Source organism: Pipistrellus kuhlii, unplaced genomic scaffold (assembly GCF_014108245.1).
Source record: "Pipistrellus kuhlii isolate mPipKuh1 unplaced genomic scaffold, mPipKuh1.p scaffold_m20_p_1, whole genome shotgun sequence".
In the NCBI taxonomy this organism is placed as follows: Eukaryota; Metazoa; Chordata; class Mammalia; order Chiroptera; family Vespertilionidae; genus Pipistrellus; species Pipistrellus kuhlii.
In genome coordinates this window covers 79,753,924-79,773,871 of record NW_023425404.1, presented here as the reverse complement: position 1 = coordinate 79,773,871, position 19,948 = coordinate 79,753,924, and the positions used below count along the sequence as shown (strand labels likewise).

Below are 19,948 nucleotides of genomic sequence, written 5' to 3'. Positions count from 1 at the left end.
TATATGTGTGTACACAATACACATATATGTATGTGTATATATATTCCAATTAATATTTAAAGATAAAAACCTAAGGAAATAGAAATGCCTGTAATAAAACTAAACATACACACTTTTTAAAAAGTTTTGTTTCAAACACTTATTAGCAATAAAACACCTGGAATCTAAACTACAATGACTAAGTATTATATGAGAGAAAAATCACCACTTTACATCTTTAAAAGAGAGAATTAAGAAAGATGACTCTCAACTTCTGAATGAAGAAATCCTATTTTATGGTATTTAAAGGAATATGGCAGCCAAGTATTTCAGATTGTACAAATAGGGATGGAGTTATAGTATTAGTTAACAGGCTCCACAGGAAGACAGACAAGCAGCTAAAAAGCAAGTTAGAATGTGAAGCCTAACTCAGCAAATGACTAAACCAGAAAAATAAGAAGTTTCTTACAAATGGAATTAAGAAAAATCAGTAAACAGATACAAATAAAAAGGAAACTAAAAGCCAACAAGAGGTATCTGGAATTCACAAAGAAAGTAAAATTAAATAAAAACAGGAATGAAGAAAAAGTCAGCAGCTATATTACTAACTCAATTACAATCAAAATGAAGAAAATAGGAATTAAAAAGTATGCAGCTACAACACTAACTCTCAAGTAAAGTCTTTAGCTTCAAGGGCAGAATCACATCTTTAACTTCCAGGAATACAACACCATTACTGGCACACAGTGGATGCCCAATGGTTGTTGAATAAATAAGCAACAGAATGTTTTTAACTTGTGAAAGATCTATCAAGCGTGATTCACTGCAAATGTACATCAAGTTCCCTAGAGCACCTAAACTATCTTCTTCCTCCTCAATTTGAGGATAGAATAACCAGATCAGAATCACTAAAAGAGAACCTACATCCTATTTTATCAGTCACCAAATTTTAAACATGAAGCATAATACAGTACAAATAGTACATGCCTTCTAAGAGCTAAAGTTTGAAATGAAAACTGCTATAGAAGAATGATTGATAATAGTATCTTAGACTATACAAAACACTATAGAAAATTTATCCACAAAACTGAAAATATTAATAGTGTAATAGTATCTAAGACATCAAACTCTGAATACTTTAATAACCAAACCCACCTTATGTTTCTTTCAAACAAAATATCGTTTATCTGCTTAAGCTATAGCTGTATTCAACAGATATAGACTTTCTATTCCTTATCATTGAAACATATTAATTCCCTCAACCTAGTAATTATATACAGAGGCCAATGTTTTTCAATATTTGATCACACTGAGTAAAACTGATTACTATCCTAGGAGACATAAGAGAATCAGAAGAGGCAAAATATTTTTCTTGTTAATGCTCACCTGAGGGTATTTTTCCATTGAGTTTTAGAGAGTAGAAGGGAGGGAGACAGACAGAAACATTGATGTGAGAGACACATCAATTGGTTGCCTCCTGCACGCTGGATCAGGACCTGGGATCAAGCCTGCAACTGAGGCTCGTCCATTGACCAGAATCAAACCCGGAATCCTTCAGTTCTCAGGCTGGCTTTCTATCCACTGAGCCAAACAGGCTGGGCCAGAACATTTTTTAAAAGTAAGCGAAGTATGAGAAGCTAGTTGACAGTCAGAGGCAGAAAGTCATAGGGCACTCTACTGAGTTTCCTTAGGAGCTTTTAAAAGCACAATTTTGTATATTCATCTCAAACATTTATTAAGTGACATAAGATCTTATAGTGAGGAAAAATATAGATGTCTTAATTATCTTAGTGAAATTGGTTTGTTCCTCAATCCATGCTTTAGACATGAAACCTGTATTTTGGTAAATTTAGGAAAATTAAGTCTGAAAATAGTTACTTTTCTCAACCTCCTACCACAAAGAGCTGAAGACAAGGTAATAACTGAAGGGTACTACCTTTATACAAAAAATGAGGTTTTAAAAAAGTTGACTAGTTGAATGAACACAGTATAGCAAATACATCAATAAGATCCAGGAAAATATGGAATATTTTAAATGTTTACAAAAAAAAAAAAATAATTCTCAGAATCAGAGATGTGTTTTGTTTTGTTTTTTAATCTGTAAACTGTCTCCAAACACCTGTTTTAAATTCATAATTTATTATTAGGAAACACATTTGGAGCCTTTAAAAAAAGAGATTCAGGCAGCAATAAGAATCTTTACTTAAAAAAGGTTAAAGCTTCTTTTTTGGAAAATGTCTTGAATTTCCCTCACAGTTAATAATGCATTATTAGGTAGACTATATTCATAAATGCATTCTCTTATCAGCTGTTGGAATCCATTTTTAGATGCTCCTGTCAGCATCTCATTTCTATGTAACCAATTCAGGAACCAAATAAATAGAAATAAAAAATGTTCATGACACCCATTCAGCAATATCTGTAAACTAGAAATATTGCCACCTATTATTTTACACAGAGCAATTGTTAAATATATATGTGAAAGTTTCAACAAAAAAGCTACTTACCACCATCCCTCTCTCTAACTCTGTGAATATGCACATTTTTGGCCTTATTGTGACCTGTGCTGTCACTGTATTTGTTTTCAGGACTATCAGATCTCCGTAACATTTTATTTGGTGGTGAAGGATCTGCGGCGTCTCGCATTTTCTCATGTCTGTGATCACCACTACTGGGGTGACTCTTCGATGAATACTTAAGTGCCTGTAAAACATCACCCCCCAAAAAAGAGACGGAAAGTTGAAACTTCAAACATAGCTATCTAAATTCATTTTATTATAAAACTTGGTGTTTTAACTTCACTAAGTTTTAGTAATTTATATCAATAAAATTAAAATTTCATCTTCAATTATGTTCTTAAGTTATTCTGTCAAGGCCTAAATATATGCCTAAGAGTTATTATAAAGCTCCTCATATAAATTATAATACCTTATTCTAAAAAAAAGAGAGAAAACTCTAGTCTGTAAAGTATCTTATAAATAAATGAAATCATACACCTTGACACATTAATTCCTCAATAAAATTTTCTGGGAATTAAGTTAATTTAAAGAAAAGTAGAAACTGAGTACTATTATAACCAATTTCTGCTCGATAACTGATGCAAAGACAAAAATATAAGGAGCTTAAGCACGTTTTCCCAAAGCTACGAGAAAAAAAAAAAAGAAAGCATCACTTTCTCCAATTCTGAATCAAAAAAGCATTTCAATCCTACTTTACCTACTCTGACAGGTATGGGAAACAATTCAAGGTAAAAAAAAAAAAAAAGTAGTTGGCTGATATTTCTAACATAATGAAATGTAATGGAACGCCTTCAAAATAATGGTTTAATTTTATCCTAATGCATATTTAGGACAACCTTGATAGACCAGTCTTTTACAAGGTGTAAGTAATTATGTTTAGAGAAGCAGACTCAGTAGGGTTTAATCTTTGATATCCAAATGTAATGAGCAATGGTTTACACATCAGGGGACTTAGGGTTTTTATTTGAGCTTTAACTAGTGACAGCCAGTTAACAGAACTATCAGCTTAGAAAATTGCTCTTCTACCCCTGAAGTAATTAGACTTAAAAAGACACTTCCAGTATCATCTGATGGTTAACAATTTATGAGATTTTTTTTCCCTCTGAAAACAGGCACCACCTGCATAATTTTTTTAAAAAACTTTACATGCAGGAACTGCAGTAACAAATAGGACCCTACATACCTAGAACTATCAACATTAGAATAAGTTATCCAAGTATCCACAGATCTCAATTCCTACAGAACCAAAAGCACTATCTTTCACTAGTAAGGCAACTATTTGCAACAAAAAACTATTAAGTTGGGAAGAGACAGTGGTTTACAACACAATTAAGAGTTGCAAAACAATTAGTTGTTTCTTCCCAACCCTTCCATCTAATTTTACTACCTTAACATTAACTTTTATTTCCACAATACAATACAAGTGGTTGAGAAGGCACCTATCACCTCAACCCACCGATTCTTTCCCATCCAAATAATCGAGTTGGGTCCTTTCTGGCTGAGCATGCTATTTTCCTTAAAAAAAAAAAAAAAAAAAAACCTGAACTTCCTTAACCCACCTGTCAAAATGAGTCACTAAACCTCCCTGGAAAGCGCTCGAGGGCCCAAACACAGCATTTGAAGGGGAGCAGCGGTGCTAGTTTCGGATTTGTTGCACCGAAGGGCCTGTAGCGACTTATGAAGCCTGAGCTCGAGTACCAAGTCCTCCCTTCCCCCTCCGCCCCGCATCCACCCCTCCGCCCCGGCCTCGGCTGGTACCTGGTAAGGCTGCGAGTCCCCCCTCCGGTCGTGACAGCTGAAAAACAGGAAGAGAGTCGGCGACATTAAGTATCTCGAGGAGAAGGAAGAAAACGTGTGCCCCCCCCCCCGAACCCCTCCCTGCAGGGGACCCACCGAAGGCGCCGGCGGCGGGCCCGCACCCGCACACTCGCCCTTCTACCGGCGGTGCCGACGGCCAAGCGCCGCGGCCCGGCCCTGCGCCCCTCCGCGCTCCCTCCGGCCTCGCCGGCTCGCGCGGCCGCGCCTCCTCCCCGGCCGCTCCGGAGCAGGGTTAACAACAAAAATGGCGGCCCAGCCAGCAGCAGATAAGGAGGAACAGCCCCCCCCTCCCCGCCGCCACCCCCGCCTCCGCCGCGGCCCAGACCGAAACGAAAAGCCAATTTACCCATCACTGAGTCTCTGCTGTTTCCTCGCATACATTACCATCAATGCACGACCTGTGAGTGTGTGTCGGGGGAGGGGGGAGCAGCCGCGAGAGGCGGGCGGGCGGGCGGGCGGCAGCACCGGCCCCGGAGTCCGGCGCGCCCTGGGCGACTCTCAGCACCTCCCCGTTACTGGCGCCGGCGCTCCCGGGCCATCTCCCTCCGACAACACCACGCTCACTCTCCGCCGGGAGAGAGGCGCCACCTACACGGCGGAAGCGGCAAGCCGGGGGGAGGAGGGCGACGAGACGCGTCCTGCACAGCCCCGCGGGGAGCGACTGCCTCCTCCGCCTTCACTGCCTCTTGCTCCGCTGCCTCTCGCCCTCCTCTCCCCCAGCCGCCGCCTTTCCCTTCGCCTTCGCCTTCGCCTGTCGTCGCCGCCACCGGTGCCGCCGCCGCCGCTCCACCAACTACATCCGGGCAACTCCGAGGCTGCGGCCTTCGGCAAACCTCGGCAGTTTCCGCCGCGCCCCTCCTCTCCGCCCTCAGCCCTCCCTTCCCCGCGCAGTTCCGGAAGGCCGCCTTCGGCAAACCTCGGCTCGCTCGGGTGTTCCTCTTCCTCTGAGGCCTGGCCCGCCGCCGGGAGGGCCCGCAGTTCTTTCCGGTGGCCGCTGCTTCTCCTTCACGCGCACGTCCGGCCGCTGCTCTTCCAGTTTAAGGAGAGTCCTGCCTGGGGACCCGCTTCAGGCTGGTTCCAGAGGCCCCGGGGTGCGCGGGGAGGGAGCCGCCTTCGGGAGGAGGACGGTGGGGCGCGAGGGAAGCCATCTCGGACTAAGTACGGGCGGCGCAGCAACTGCGCGTGCGCCGGGGCGGGGGCGGAGGAGGGGGAGGGCGCCCCGGGGGGTGCGCTCGGGCCCCGGCTCCCGCCCCTCCGGGCTGGGCGGGGTGGTCGCCGAGCCCTCCGTGGGCCACGGGCAGACCGTCCCCCTGGAAGTTCCTCCGTGAGCGGCGACGGGAGCTGCCCTCTGGGAGGCGGGGGACCTTCGCCGGGAGCCGGACCTGGGCTCCGGCCTCCACCCGGACGCTTACGGCGCCCGCGGCCTGCGGCGGGCGGGGAGGGTGGGGAGGGCCGGGGCGGCCCGGAGAGCGCGCGCCGCTCGTTGGAAGGTCACATCCTAAGAAACGAGCTCTCCCAGTGAGGAGCGACCAGGGGAAGGGTTGGGGGACATTGTGGAGAAGACGACGAGGCCGTGTGCCTGCGAGATGTACGGTGGAGGCGCTGAGACGGAGCAGGGCCCGCCGCTGGGGCAGTGAATTCAAACATGGACGAGCCTGGAGCTTCAGGGAACGGGTAACGGGGGGAAAGTGTTGAACCGAGTCATCCTTGGCTAAGGTGTTTCAGTCTCAGCTGTGCCCAATCCACCTTTCTTTTTTCTTTTTCTTTTTTTAATTCCCATTTTTTCCTGTCATTTGGAGGTTCGGAGTGTGAATCGAAGCCTAGGTTGGGTTAAATGAAGTTGGTACAAATTGAATTTTACAGACTGTTACAGGCACAAGGCAATACTATAGGGAGGAAAGAAGTCAAGTACACCCCCCCAAAAAAATTAAGCTTTATTTGAGGGTGGTAGTATTCAGGTGATTTTTTTCCTGCTCTTAAACTCCTTTTGCAACTGTAATTAAATAAAAGGATTGTAACCAGTGTGGCTCAGTGTTTGAGTGTGACCTATGAACCAGGAGATCATGCCTGGGTGGCGGCATTTATCCCCAGTAGAGGGCGTTCAGGAGGCAACCAATCAAATGAATCCCTCATGTTTCTGTCACACTCCCCGTTTCCTCTCTGAAATCAATTTTAAAAATATTTTTAAAAGAATTGTAATACACATGAAGTAAATAGACAACTATTCATAGAAGATAAAAACAAGATAATAAATCAGAGGAAACAAGATCCTTCCAAAAAATTACAAAAAAGTAACTGATTTATTTCGTTTCCAAGAAGTTACATTATTGCAGGACCTATTGAAGAGATAGAATGATATGAGCAAAGGACTCTGAGATAACAATTTATTGAATAAGATACATAACTTTATTTGTCACATCCACCATCCAAATGTTAAGATAATTGCTGTTTGTGAGGGTTAGTAAAAGCCTACCTAATGCCCAGTGAAGCTGACAGTAACTAAAGAAAAAGTTGCCAGTGACTGAAATGAGAAAAACCAAGTCTTAAGTGTAATTTTAACACTTGTAACAAATACTTTGAAGACAGAAGAGGAGATTATAGGAACATAAGGTTCCTCCAAGTGATAGACACTAAAGTGCAGCCAAGATTCGGTACTATACCCTAAACTATCAATTTCAACTGGTGTGCCACAAGAATTTTAAAACATGCAATACCTGACTATTTACTCAGGGGCACTGATCTCTTTTCTCTTAGATTGTCAAATTTAAAAATGACAACACCAACACAATAGCCATCTGGTGTGACTGAATAAGTATTATATCTGGGGTGGTTGGAGGTAGAAAAGGTATAGGGGAGATAAATGGTGATAGAAAAAAAATTTTCTTTTTGGTCAGATTGGCAAAAAATAATGCTTTTTTTTTGGTGTGCCACAGAATTTTAGTAATTAGTTTATGTCATGAGATGAAAAGGGTTGAAAAATCACTGTCCTAAACCCTTTGTCTGGCAAAACCAGCCAGAATTTAACCCAACTATTCACTTTTTTAGTATCTCTGAGCAGTACACACTGCTGAAGACTGTTTAACAATAGCATGGATGGATTCCACTAAAATATGTTCACCCAAATCAAATGAATCCTCAGAACATCTAGGCAGTTATACCCATTGTTCTACTTTCTCATCCAGTCAGCCAGTTGTTCAAATGTCCACTCTCATTAAACCTATTCCCCTTATTTGACTACTTCCCCTTTTCTGTCAGCAGATAACTTCACCCCCTTTCTCCTAAACTAAAGCCACCAAATGGAAATTTATTCCTGCTTTCAAATATGTAAATTTACTCACACTCAACTTATCCTTCTCTCTATTTACTCAACAATTATATTGAGTACCCAGTGTGTGCTGGGGATACATTAATGAAAAATACAAACAAAAAAAATCTATCCTCCTGGAGTTTATATACTAGTGGGGAAAGACAAGCATAATATGTATAAGTGGTGTGGTAGTAATTTAGGAAGTACTAGGTGCTGTGGAGAAGAATAGAAAGTGATAGGAAGTAGCGGATTAGGGAGTAATATCGTGGTCATTAAGCAAGGGACATTTAAGCAAAGAATTGAAACATGATGAAGGAGCATGCTATATGGGTGTCTGTAGCAGAGGGTTCCTTGCAAAAGGAACAGCAAAAGCAAATGTCCTGAGGCAGGAGTGTGCTGGTATGTTCAAGAATATAAGAAGCCTGGCTGGTGTCGTTCAGTGGTTGAGTTTTGACCATGAACCAGGAAGTCACAGTTCAATTCCCAGTCCGGGCACATGTGTGGATTTCAGGTTCCATCCCCAGTAGAGGCCATAAAGGAGGCAGCCAAACAATGATTCTCATCGTTGTTTCTATCCCTCTCCCTCTCCCTTCTTCTCTCTGAAATCAATAAAAATTCATTACAAATACAATAAAAAAGAATAACACAGAAAGCTATCCGGGTGAAATACAATGGAAAGTAATAGGAAGGGCCAGATAGGTTAAAGGTGAGGGAGGGAAGCATAATATGAAGGCTCAAATAGGCTGCTATAAGAAGGTTGGATTTTATTCTGAGTGAGATACGAAATCATGGAATTATTAGCAGAGAAGTGACACTGGCTACTGTGGTTAGAATAGTCTATATGACAAGGACGGAAGCAGAGAAACTAGAATATATTTGCATTGTCCTAAGGTCACTATTTCAAAACATGAGGTAAACCTCTGAAAGGCCAGTATTTCTTCAGATATGCTTTTCTCCCACTCCTTCAGTTACTTTATACTATCATCTATTCTTTCCTTAGTATACTCAAACTCTCCCTTTCACCTTTTGTTTCTAAACATGTCGAAGGAAGGAAGGAAGGAAGGAAGGGAAGGAGAGAAAGAAAGAAAGGAAGGAGAGAAAGAAAGGAAGGAGAGAGAGAAAGGAAAGAGAGAAAGAAAGACCCCAATTACTGCTATCACATTCCTCACCTCAGCCAAATTTCCAATAAGACATCTCTGACAACTCTATAGTTTCATTCTTTACTTTTCTATTCATATTTTGTCAAAATAGATGTTTCTAAGGCAGTAATTCTTCAGTGCTGATTCCCCACAGAGCATTTGGAAATGTGTGGCAGTATATTTGTGGTTTTGACTTATATATTTTTAGTTATAACAAGGGTGAGGTGTGCTATTGGTGTTTAATGGTCAAAGGTCAATGATACTTAACATATTGTAATATATAGGACAGTTCCTCACATTTAAGAATTGTCCTGGTTAAAATACCAATTTTACCTCATTAAAAAATAGTCTTAATGTCACTCTTTGACTTCTGTGTGCCTATATCCACAATATTTTTCAGTCTTTTTCCTGCTTGCTCTTAGAACATTGTACATCAGTAGTTACTCCCTTTGTATTATCCCTCTCTCTTGGCTTCTGTAATACATTACATTTCTGTTTACATCCTACCTCTTTAACAACTCAGTTCTTTTTATAGGCCCATCCTCCTTTACTCCACTACCAAATCTTAAGGTTCTTCAAAATCAATCCCTTGAAAGTGATGCCAACAAAAATGGTGAGTTGGGAACTCCAAGGACATGTCCCTCTATATTAAGAGCAAATAAATTTCAGAAATCAATTTAGAATCAAATTTATGTGAACTCTGGAAACTGATCAAACATTACAGTAACCAGACAGACAATGAAGATAAAGTTTGTTGAATCTCTGTAGGAGAGCTTTGTGGCCCGATTTAAACTTATTGTTGCCCCATTTCAAGATCTCCAATTCAGTGACAATTTTGAAGACCACAATCTGCATTTCTAATTTAGATTCCTGTTGCCAGATAGAGCAGAGTGGATCTTGTTCTCAAAGAATTGTGGTAGTTAGTTTTAACATGTCTGGTGGCTCTCTGAAGGACTGGTGCAAAGAGCTAGTTCTTATTTTGCCTAACTCAGAATTCCCCTGAGACACAGGCAAACTACCCAGGGGGCATTTGTAAAAAAAAAAAAAAAAATTTTTAAAAGGGAAGTTATTAATTGCTGCCACCTGTGGAGAAAAGTACCAATTAAAGCAAACAAAAGACACAACAAAAAGCCTGGGAGGGAAGACTAAAGTATGTGGTACTTTGGAGAATAAAGCCTTTTAAAAATTCTCACACATTCCTGGGAATCTGAAAGGACACATGCATGCCCAGGGTGAGGCAAATGTTCAGAAAAGACCTGAAAAGGCCCTACGTAACTCGCCTCTGGCTAACTTTCAGGCTCTGCTCAAATAGGAAATAAGATAGATTTTAGATTGCCCAATACATAGAACCCACTGTCAAAGATTGGAATTTTTATTTTTTGGTTCTAGGCATTTAAGGTAATCTCAGATGAATCACTAGCTGGCCACTAAGCCAACAAAACAGACTTCAATGGCCACACACAATAATAGAGAGTTTACAAAATTATTTTAGAAAATTTAGTAAACAGAACAGCAACCATAATGAACAGCAACAAACTCTAGGGAGCATGAAAATCTCATTTCCATACTTGCCACAGTATAATAATTTAAATGTCTAGTTTTCAACAAAAAATTACAAGGCAGACATAAAAAGAAAGTATGGTCCATACATAGGAAATACATTAGTAGAAACTGATGAAGAACACATATATTGGTCTTATTAGACAAAGTTTTACCATGAACCCTTTTAAAGATGTTGCAAGAGCTAAATGAAATCATGGACAAAGAGGTAAAGTATATCAGAAAAACAATATCTCATCAAATAAGGGAATCTCAATAAAGATTGAAATTGTAAAAAGGAAACAGAAATTCTGCAGTTTAGAAATACAATAACTGAAACTAATAATTCACTGGAGGAGTTCAACAACAGATATGAGCAGTGAGAAGAAAGAATCAGCAGACTTTAAGATAGGTCAATTAAGATCACCCAATATTAACCCTACCAGCCCTGAGGCCTTAACCTAACTGTCCCCTACACCCGGGCTCCTGAGCATTAAAGAGAAAAAATCAATATGATACAGAAAAATGTTAGTTACATGCAAATAAGTGGTTAGAATAAGATGGAACTTGGAGACATTGTAGAAAATAGGTCTACCTTTCATCTAGCGCCAATATTCCACCTTTGTGTGCCAATCCACCCAGCAGGAAGAGCCTTGTTTCACACACACGTACTTTTTTTTTTTTTTTTTTTTTTTTTACTGCAAGCAATTTTAATACAAAAGTGTCTTGTTTTTAAACAGTTCATTGGTAGAGCTTCAGTTTCTGCCTCAATTAAAACCAATTGAGATAATCACACAGCAACGTGGTCGGAGCTGAGGAGGAACAGCAGCTAAAAAGGAGCCTGGACAGCTCCTCTTCATGGTCCCTTGGTCAGTTGCAGAGGTACTTCTTGCAAAGTGAACACCAGATGTTGCTCTTCACCTTCTTGCATGGATTCTCTTTGTAGGAGACTTCAGGATTTTGTTTGTTGTACCTGGACTGCTTTTCCATGCACACAACACAGATATGATCAGATGATGTCCCAGGGAGAATCTCTGGAAAATGATTGCCTGGGGTCATCCATTGAGGGCAGGGTTCCTTTTCTGGGTGGCTGTGGGCTGGTGTCCTGTATCCACCAATAAGTTGCAGGCACAGTTTCTGAATATATCTGGTGAAATAAACTGGTATTTTTGAAGCAGCTTGCTGCTTTGAAGCATACAAGATATAAGAATTATAACTGGCCCACATAAAAAATTTTATGAAAAGCCACCGGGGCCAGCAGTAATGACGAGACCGGTGAAGGCGGATCATCTGGTCATTTTTGTCACAGCCACCCATATATTTATGATATTCCTTCACCAGCTGTGGCATCTGTATTTCTTGCACACTGCCATCTTTATTTCTTCTGTTTATTACTACATTTTGGGCTGGATTGTGGTAGTTTGAAATAAATGGGCTTTCTATCCTGCCAAACTAAATATGTTACACTTTCTTGACATAGATAGCAACTGTCACCCTAGTAAATTTTGTTATACTTTTCAATAACTTAGGAAACTTTTCCTGTTTTGCTGCAGGGTTCCCACAATTCCTGTGTGTAATTCTGACAGTGCATATTTAGCAAGGGTTACAGAGTTGTAGAACCGGTCCATGACAACCACATGAGATTTATTTTCCATTGCACATGAGGTCAGGAGACAAACGACTGTATTTCCTACTGGGCCCAAGTCTTTTATAGGCATTGGTGCAGCACCAGTGTAGATTTCTGCATTCAAAATGTAGCCAGTCTCACCTTCACAGAGAAGGAAAGACTTGATGCCCCACTTTGTGGGATTATCCTTGATATACTGCTTAATAGCCAAGTGGTTTTTTGTGGGGATCAACCCCTCATCTAGGCTCAGATGTTGCTGTGGCAGATAGAAGTGGAGAAACTTGGGGAGCAGACTTTCCAAGAAAGGCCTAACTTTTATACATTCTATCTGTCTTATCGATATCTGTGTCTTCCTCACCAATTATGTGTAAAAAATTCCAAAGGGCCAAGAATCTGTCTTGAGTCATAACATTTCAAAATCCAGGAGTAAACCCAACAAAGTTAGAGACCTTGTTTGTCCAATAATCCTGATAGCTGGGCTTTATACATAAGTATTCCATATAGATCCTCAGTCCAAGAAAAGCCTTCATTTCTCCTTGATGTTTTTGGCATTGTAGGAGTTGGGCTTTGCTATATGCAGTAGGTGGGCCTGAAGGTCAGTTTTCTCTGTCAAATTTTGTCAGAAAGTATCATCCAAAAACAAGGATAAAAAGTCAATCGATTCACTCTCCTCTGTGATAGATCCAGGAATGTTCACTGGGCCTTTTCCATCCTCATTGAAATTCAGATCTTCATTTGGTGATACAAAATTCCTTGTTCAGCCTTCATCACCACCTAGATCTCCCCCATCAGCTGTTTGAGGGACATGCCCCCTTCTCTTACTATCGATCTAGCTCTAGGTCTATAAGGTTCAAGATTCTCCTCATCACTCGAGCTCTCACTGTCTGTGTCACTTGAACTGAAAACATATTCTTTTTTTTTTTTAAAGCAGTTAGTTACTTTTTTAAAAAATATATATTTTATTGATTTTTTACAGAGAGGAAGGGAGAGAGAGAGCTAGAAACATTGATGAGAGAGAAACATCGACTGGCTGCCTCTTGCACACCCCCTACCGAGGATGTGCCCGCAACCAATGTACATGCCCTTGACTGGAATCGAACCTGGGACCTTTCAGTACACAGACTGACACTCTACCACTGAGCCAAACCGGCTTCGGCCTGGAAACGTATTCTTGATGAAATTCTGACTCCTCAGAATCAAGAAACAGCTGAAGGAATTCATCCAATATTACATGGAATGTTGAAGGGTCTTCTTGAGGAAGAGGATGAAGAGATTAAAAAAAAAATACGAAAAATAAAGTGGCAAGAAATACATATATTGTATATCAACAATTGAATCTAAAAATCAAAATAAACAAATAAGGAATCTAATGAACAAAATAAACTAATGAATAAAGTTTCCCCAGAAGCATGAAGCATGGAATAGACTGACAGATCTCAGAAGGAAGAGGAAAACAATAGGAAGAAATTAACCAAAGAACTTATATGCAGCCCTCACCTGTTTGGCTCAGTGGCCATGGACTGAAGGGTCCTGATTTTGAATCTAGTCAAGGGCATGTACCTTGGTTGCAGGCTCCATTCTCAGTTGGGGACATGCAGGAGGCATCTGGTTGATGTTTCTCTCTCATTGATGTTTCTAACTCTCTGTGCCTTTCCCTTCCTCTCTGTAAAACCAATAATATCCTATAGAATAAAAGGCTAATATGAAAATTGTTCCCTTGGGAGTTTAACTGACCAAGAATTCAGCCACTCGCTATGATGCCAAGGGGAGGTGTGAAACAAAGGAAGGCCCCGGCCCGCAGCCAGCAGCTGGGGGAAGGAAGGCCTTGATTGGCCCTAATTGCTGGCCAGGCCTAGGGACCCTGCCCATGCATGAATTTCATGTACCAGGCCTCTAGTATATATACTAGTATATATGAAATTATATGCATTACCCATGAGCACAGACAATAGGGTGGTGATGGTCTGGGGTGGGATGAAATCTTGGTGGAGGAAGGCAATGGGGAGGGTGGGGAGAGTGATATCTATAATACTCTCAACAATAAAGTTTTAGAAAAAGACCCAAAAAGGACAGTTTGTCCCTTTTGGAGAGCTTCCATGTTGGGGAACCAGAATGCTTTCCTGTGCCACTTTACTAGGCCCCAAGTTCTACAAAGACAGAAACTTCTTGTTAGGGACCCCACCTTATGTATTTCCTCATCTGACTATGGATTCATATCTTTTAATGTCCTTTATAATAAACTAGTGGCCTGGTGCAGGAAATTCATGCCCCTCAGCCTGGCCTGCACCCTCTCCAATCTGGGACCCCTTAGGGGATATTAAACCACCAGTCACACATTCCTCTCACAACCTGGGACTGCTGGCTCCTAACTGCTCACCTGCCTGCCTGCCTGCCTGATTGCCTTTAACCACTCTGCCTGCTGTCCTGCTCACCCCTGACTTCCCCTCCTCCCAGCCTGATCGCCCCCAACTGACCCCTCTGCTAGCCTGCTCACCTGCAACTGCCCTCCCCTTTTGGCCCCTAACCGCCTCTCTCTCAGCCCCACAACCATGGCTTTGTCCAGAAGAATGTCCAGGAGGTCTCCTGGAAGGTCTCCCAGTCTAATTAGCATATTACCATTTTATTACTATAGATAGAGGCCTGGTGTATGGATGGGGGCCAGATGGTTTGCCCTGAAGGGTGTCCCAGATCAGGGTGGGGCTTCCCGTTGGGGGGGGGGGGGAGTGCAGCCTGAACGAGGGGCCTGTGGTGGTTTGCAGGCCAGCCATGCCCCTATGGGGTGAGGGTCCCCCCTAGGGGGCGTGGCCAACTTGAGTGAGGGGCTGATGGCTATTTGTTGGCTGGCCACATTCTCCATCAGGGACCCTCACCCCAATGGTGGCATGGCCAGCCTCTATGAGGGGCTGAGGGCTGAGGGCCATTTGCAGGCCCCTTCCTTGACAGCCAGCTCAGGCAGCTCAAGCCTCCACTAGCTCTGGCTGCTTCATGGCTGCTTCATGGCTGCCTCTCCTTTGGCAACTGGCCCAGGAGGATGGGAAGCTTTGCTTCCTTTCTCTTGCTGGAGGTGACCGAAGCCTCCTGCCCACACTGGCTGGCTCCATGGCTGCCTCCATCTTTGTCCCACTAATTTGCATATTCCCTCCTAATTGGCTATGAGTTTCACAGAGTGACAGTCAATTACCATATTTCTCTCTTATTAGTATACATATCCTTTATGATCTAGTGAGTTTTCTTGATTTTTGTGTGCTATTCTAGGAAATCAAACCTGAGGAGGGGCTTGTGGGGATCTTTCATTTGCAGACAGGTCAGAAGCACAGGTAAAACTGAGCCCTTTACCTGTAGAATCCGACTCTATATCCAGGTGAATTGTGTCTGAATTGAGTTGAATTCTTGAACATCCTGATTTTTGTAACTGGTTTCTGTATTTGTTTTTACTATTGAACAAGCACTTCATCAACCTGTTGTTATTAAAACACTGATTTGACTTGATATGGACATGGTCAGAGCAGTGGTCAGCAAACTGTGGCTCACAAGCCACATTTGGCTCTTTGGCTCCTTGAGTTTTTAGCCAAGGCCAGGTTAGGAGTACCTTAATTAAGTTAATAACAATGTACCTACCTATATAGTTTAAGTTTAAAAAATTTGGCTCTCAAAAGAAGTTTCAGTCGTTGTACTATTGATATTTGACTAATGAGTTTGTGGACCACTGGTCTAGAGTAATCCAAATTAAATGAGTTTGTGTATATTTAGTTGAGGAGATATATTAACTAGTTTATAGAATAGTAGCTACCTTAGAAGGCAACCTGCCATGCGAGTCAGTTAACAGAACAAAGATTATTGTTGCATTACATTATAATCCAGTGTGAATCAGGTGGTTCTCCTTGGTAGCATTCCTACAAATCTGGAACCTCGGATGCTTATGTTTTGCAACTGTTCTTAAAGTCCTTCCCCTGGTGGGAAAGAGAAAACTGAGAACTCACACCTACCTCTTACGGTCTTAGGCTGGAAGTGTTACATGTTCTTCCTCTCACAGTCCTCTGGACAGACTGTTTCTATAGTCCCATCCCAACTGTACGCAAAGATATGCGTATCTGTGAACACTGTCTCTCACACAAGCAACTTAAAAGAAGGCTACTTGAGCCCTGGCCAGGTGGCTTAATTGGTTGGAGCATTGTCCTATACACTGAAGGCTGTGGGTTCAATCCCTGATCAAGGTGCATATGGGAGGCAACAGAGAGATGTTTCTCTCTCTCTCTCTCTCTCTCTCTCTCTCTCTCTCTCTCTCAAATTAATAAATATATATTTGGCTAAGATTTTTTTTAAAAAAATAAAGTTATTTGATTTAAAGCAGCTTATATTAAGTTCAAGGAATGACTTTAACATGTTTGAGAATCTCATGGGATTTTATAAAAAATTTTTTACTCATGTACATTTTTCTAGAAGAGGGGTGCTTGGGAAATAATTTAAGAATTACTGTTTTAAGGCAACAGGAAAGGGGAGAAAAACTATGGTGGTGTCTGCTATTCTTCATTTTAGATTTAATATTGTCTACAGTTTACTGCATATTTAGTATAGATGACACATGGATAGTATAGGTTCCACACAGAATGGATGGCTTGGTCATTATCTAAGCATGTTTCATATCTTTAATCTTTTATTGACCTTGAAGGAAGATATTATTATCACTTTTGTGCAAATAAGAAATCTTAGAAGCATATTCTGTAATATGCCTCAGAACACATAGAGGGGAACTAAAATTTGAATCCAATACTGTTTAACTTCAAAATCTTTATATCATATTTGACAATTGAGGTGTTTATCATTCACTATGAATGAGATATAAAAGACGATATTGGGGGGGGGGCAATTGTATATGTACACAGATAATAATTTAATTTAAAAATTAAAAAAAAAAAAGACAATATGGCCTGAACCATAGTTTAGGTATACTGTGAGATGAAATAGGTTGAAAATCACTCACTTAAACAAAAGGAATGGTTTCATCTTGACTAACAATTTGCAGCAACATAATCAATGGTTAATGAAGTCTTGAAAAATTCACAAGGCTTCTAAATTACAGTCTACTTTGAAAATGAATAGCTGGACAAGACTGCACACATAGCCCACAAAAGGCTACACCAAGACTGTCCACCTCAGGTAACTGGGAGACTGACTCACTAAACCATATAGGACACCTTAGCACACAAAGCCACCCTACCAACTCAGGGAAGCTGTGAAAATGCCGAGACAAGGAAATAGATCACAAACAAAAGAAATGGAGGAAAAGAAGAGACTGGATATAGAGTTCAAAACCACACTTAAAAGATTTTTCAAGAATTTCCTAGAAAAGGTTGATAAGACCAATGAGGAGATGAAAAGGGATCAACAAGAACTAATAAGGGATCAACATGAAAATGAATAGCTGTATTAGACAATATACAAATCTAAGAGAAGTATTCTTTTTTTTTTTATGTTTTTATTGATTTCAGGGAGATGAAGGGAGAGAAAGAGGAATAGAAACATCAACAATGAGAATTATTGATCGGCTACCTCCTGTGCACCCCCCACTGGGGATCGAGCCCACAACCTGGGCATGTGCCCTGAATGGGAACCAAACCACGATTTCCTGGTTCCTAAGTCAACACTCAACCACTGAGCCACACAAGCTGGACTTTCTTTTTCACAAGTATCGTACCTGCTTCATGATCTGATGGCTTTGCCTACCTCATCCTGCTCCTTCCCCATTATCTCTCACAAGTGTTTTCCCCAATAAATCTCTTACACAGCTAATCCTCTCTCAGCATCTGCTTCTCAGAGACTCTGGACTAAATCTTTATGTAACTATTTTGTTTTACATATATAATTTAGAACCAAGCATAATTTCTGATTTTAGGGCCAAATATCATCCATTATCAGAGGAAAGACCTAGTAATAAAAATATTTATATGTGAATTATATCAATCAATTATCTCAGTTGGCCTAAACTTATAGAAAACTATTTCAGTTCTAAATAACTTAAAATCTCTAGAGCGAGGCCATATATCGATAGTTTGGAGGGCTTACTGGAAGATCCAAATGGACAGAAGTGGGCAGACCTGTTCTCATTCTAGGTGCCTTGGAATAAACTTAGAGAGGAGGCTATCCAACCCAGAATCCATAGCAATTCCTCAATGCTTAGCTGTGGGTGGACAGGGCCCTGAGGGACATGCAATTCCCCTCATTATCCATCCACTCATTAATACCATAAAGTACACTGAGCACCCACTCTACAATGAGCAGTGTGATGGGCCCTAAAATAACAGAGGACAGAGAAGAGCCTTGCCCTCAATAGCTCAAGTCTATGGGTAAGATAAGCTTGGAAACAGATTAATGATACAATACAAGCCCTAAAATTGAGATATAAATTGACTTGGAAAGCCAGGCAAGGACACATACAGTTTTGCTAGGCAGGCAGGCAGGCAGGCAGACAATACAGACAGACATTTAAAATGGGAAATGAAGATTAAGGAATTAGACAGTGAAGAGAAGTGATGAAATTCCATCCAGAGAGAGCAAAATGGAAATATATCCAAAATCTTTTTAGGGAGTCTCTGAGGCCTTGCAACACTGGCTTCTGCTAATCTGGCATCACCGCTGTTGCCTTGCTTCCTGTGCTGCAGGCACTCCTCTTACCCTCTAGTATGCCCACTCATGCTCTTCATCCAATGACTGTTCCCTAGCCCTTACTGTGGACCGGGAATTGGGAATAAAGTGAATAAGACAGAAAAGGTCTCTGCTCCTCTGGATCTAATATTCTGGTGGGAGAGACCAGATAAATAAGTAAAAGATAAACAAGTAAAAGAATAAAAGATCATTTCAGATGTTTGTGGTAAAGAAAATAAAACAGTACTATGGAAAGATGAGGGCAACTACTTGAGAGTGGGTGCTCACAGTCTCTCCGTAAATGATTAAGCAGTGAATTACCTTGTAACCCAGCAATTCCACTCATAAATATATACTCCAAAATAATTGACAGTAGGGACTTATATACCTATGTTCAAAGCAGTATTATTCACAATAGTCCAAAAGTGAAAGCATCCCAGTGTCCATTAGTGGATAAATAATCAAGTGTATATACATGCAATGGAATATTATTCAGTCTTAAAATGAAAAAAGTTCTGACACATGCTACAAGATGGACAGACCTTGAGGATATTATGCTAAATGAAATAAGCCAGTTATAAAACAACAAACACTGGTATGAGATATCTAGAATAATCAAACTCATAGAGAAAGTAGAATGGTGGTTGCCAGAGGCTAAGAGCAAGGTACAATTTCAGTTTGGGATGATTAAAAAGTTCTGGAGGTGGATGATGGTGATAGTTGCACAACGATGTGAATGGCACTGAACTGAACTGTCTAATGAAAAATGACACGTTTCTGACCTGTCCAGCGTGGCTTGGTTGGTGGAGCATCATTCCATATACCAAAAGGTGGTGAGTTTGATTTCCCATCAGGGCACATTCCCAGGTTGCAGTTGCAGTTTCAGTCTTCGGTAGGAGCACATGTGGGAGGCAACCGGTTGATGTTTCACCTCTCTCTCTCTCTCTTTCTCTCTCTCTCTCTCTCTCTCTCTCTCTCTCTCTCTCTCTCTCTCTCTCTCTCTCTTTCCCCCCTCCCCCATAAATTATATATGTACTAGAGGCCCAGCCCACAACATTTGTGCACTGTGTATAGGGGAGCCCTCACCCTGGCCTGCAATCGGTTGCCCACCCTGCCCACCTGCCACAGTCCTGCCACCTGGTAGCCTGGGGCTCTCTCTTTGGGGTGATCTCTCTTGGGGATCCACAGAGGGAGGCCCAGGCCACTGACCTACAGGTTGCTGCAGGTGGGCAGGGCCTCTCTCTATGAGGTGATCATGGTGTGATGGCCAGCCCCTGACCAATTGCATTGCACCCACCTTGGCTGGCCTGGGGCCAGTGGGTGTCATAGCTTGGTAATCTGAATGGTTCCGCTATTCAGCAGTTTGGTCAATTTGCAT

The 19,948-nt window shown here is 41.6% G+C and overlaps 1 protein-coding gene across 9 annotated transcripts in view; it reads right to left on the bottom strand.

Annotated features, from left to right (window-relative positions):
- WAC (WW domain containing adaptor with coiled-coil) overlaps nucleotides 1–5,339 on the bottom strand; it is an 83,415-nt gene extending 78,076 nt beyond the window's left edge. The window contains exons 1-3 of one of the 9 annotated variants that reach the window (XR_006742441.1): nucleotides 4,663–5,072; nucleotides 4,257–4,293; nucleotides 2,487–2,700 (exon numbers count right to left, since the gene is read on the bottom strand). Coding sequence is in view for 8 of the 9 variants with exons in the window: in XM_045585910.1 (XP_045441866.1) it covers nucleotides 2,487–2,700; nucleotides 4,257–4,293; nucleotides 4,663–4,703 (292 nt within the window). In the remaining variant the exon portion in view is untranslated. Of the gene's footprint in view, nucleotides 1–2,486; nucleotides 2,701–4,256; nucleotides 4,294–4,391; nucleotides 4,456–4,662; nucleotides 5,073–5,232 lie in introns of those variants that run through there. The other 8 variants (XM_045585920.1, XM_045585910.1, XM_045585911.1 and 5 more) reach the window with 8 other exon arrangements.
- Between the last annotated feature and the right edge of the window lie 14,609 nt (nucleotides 5,340–19,948).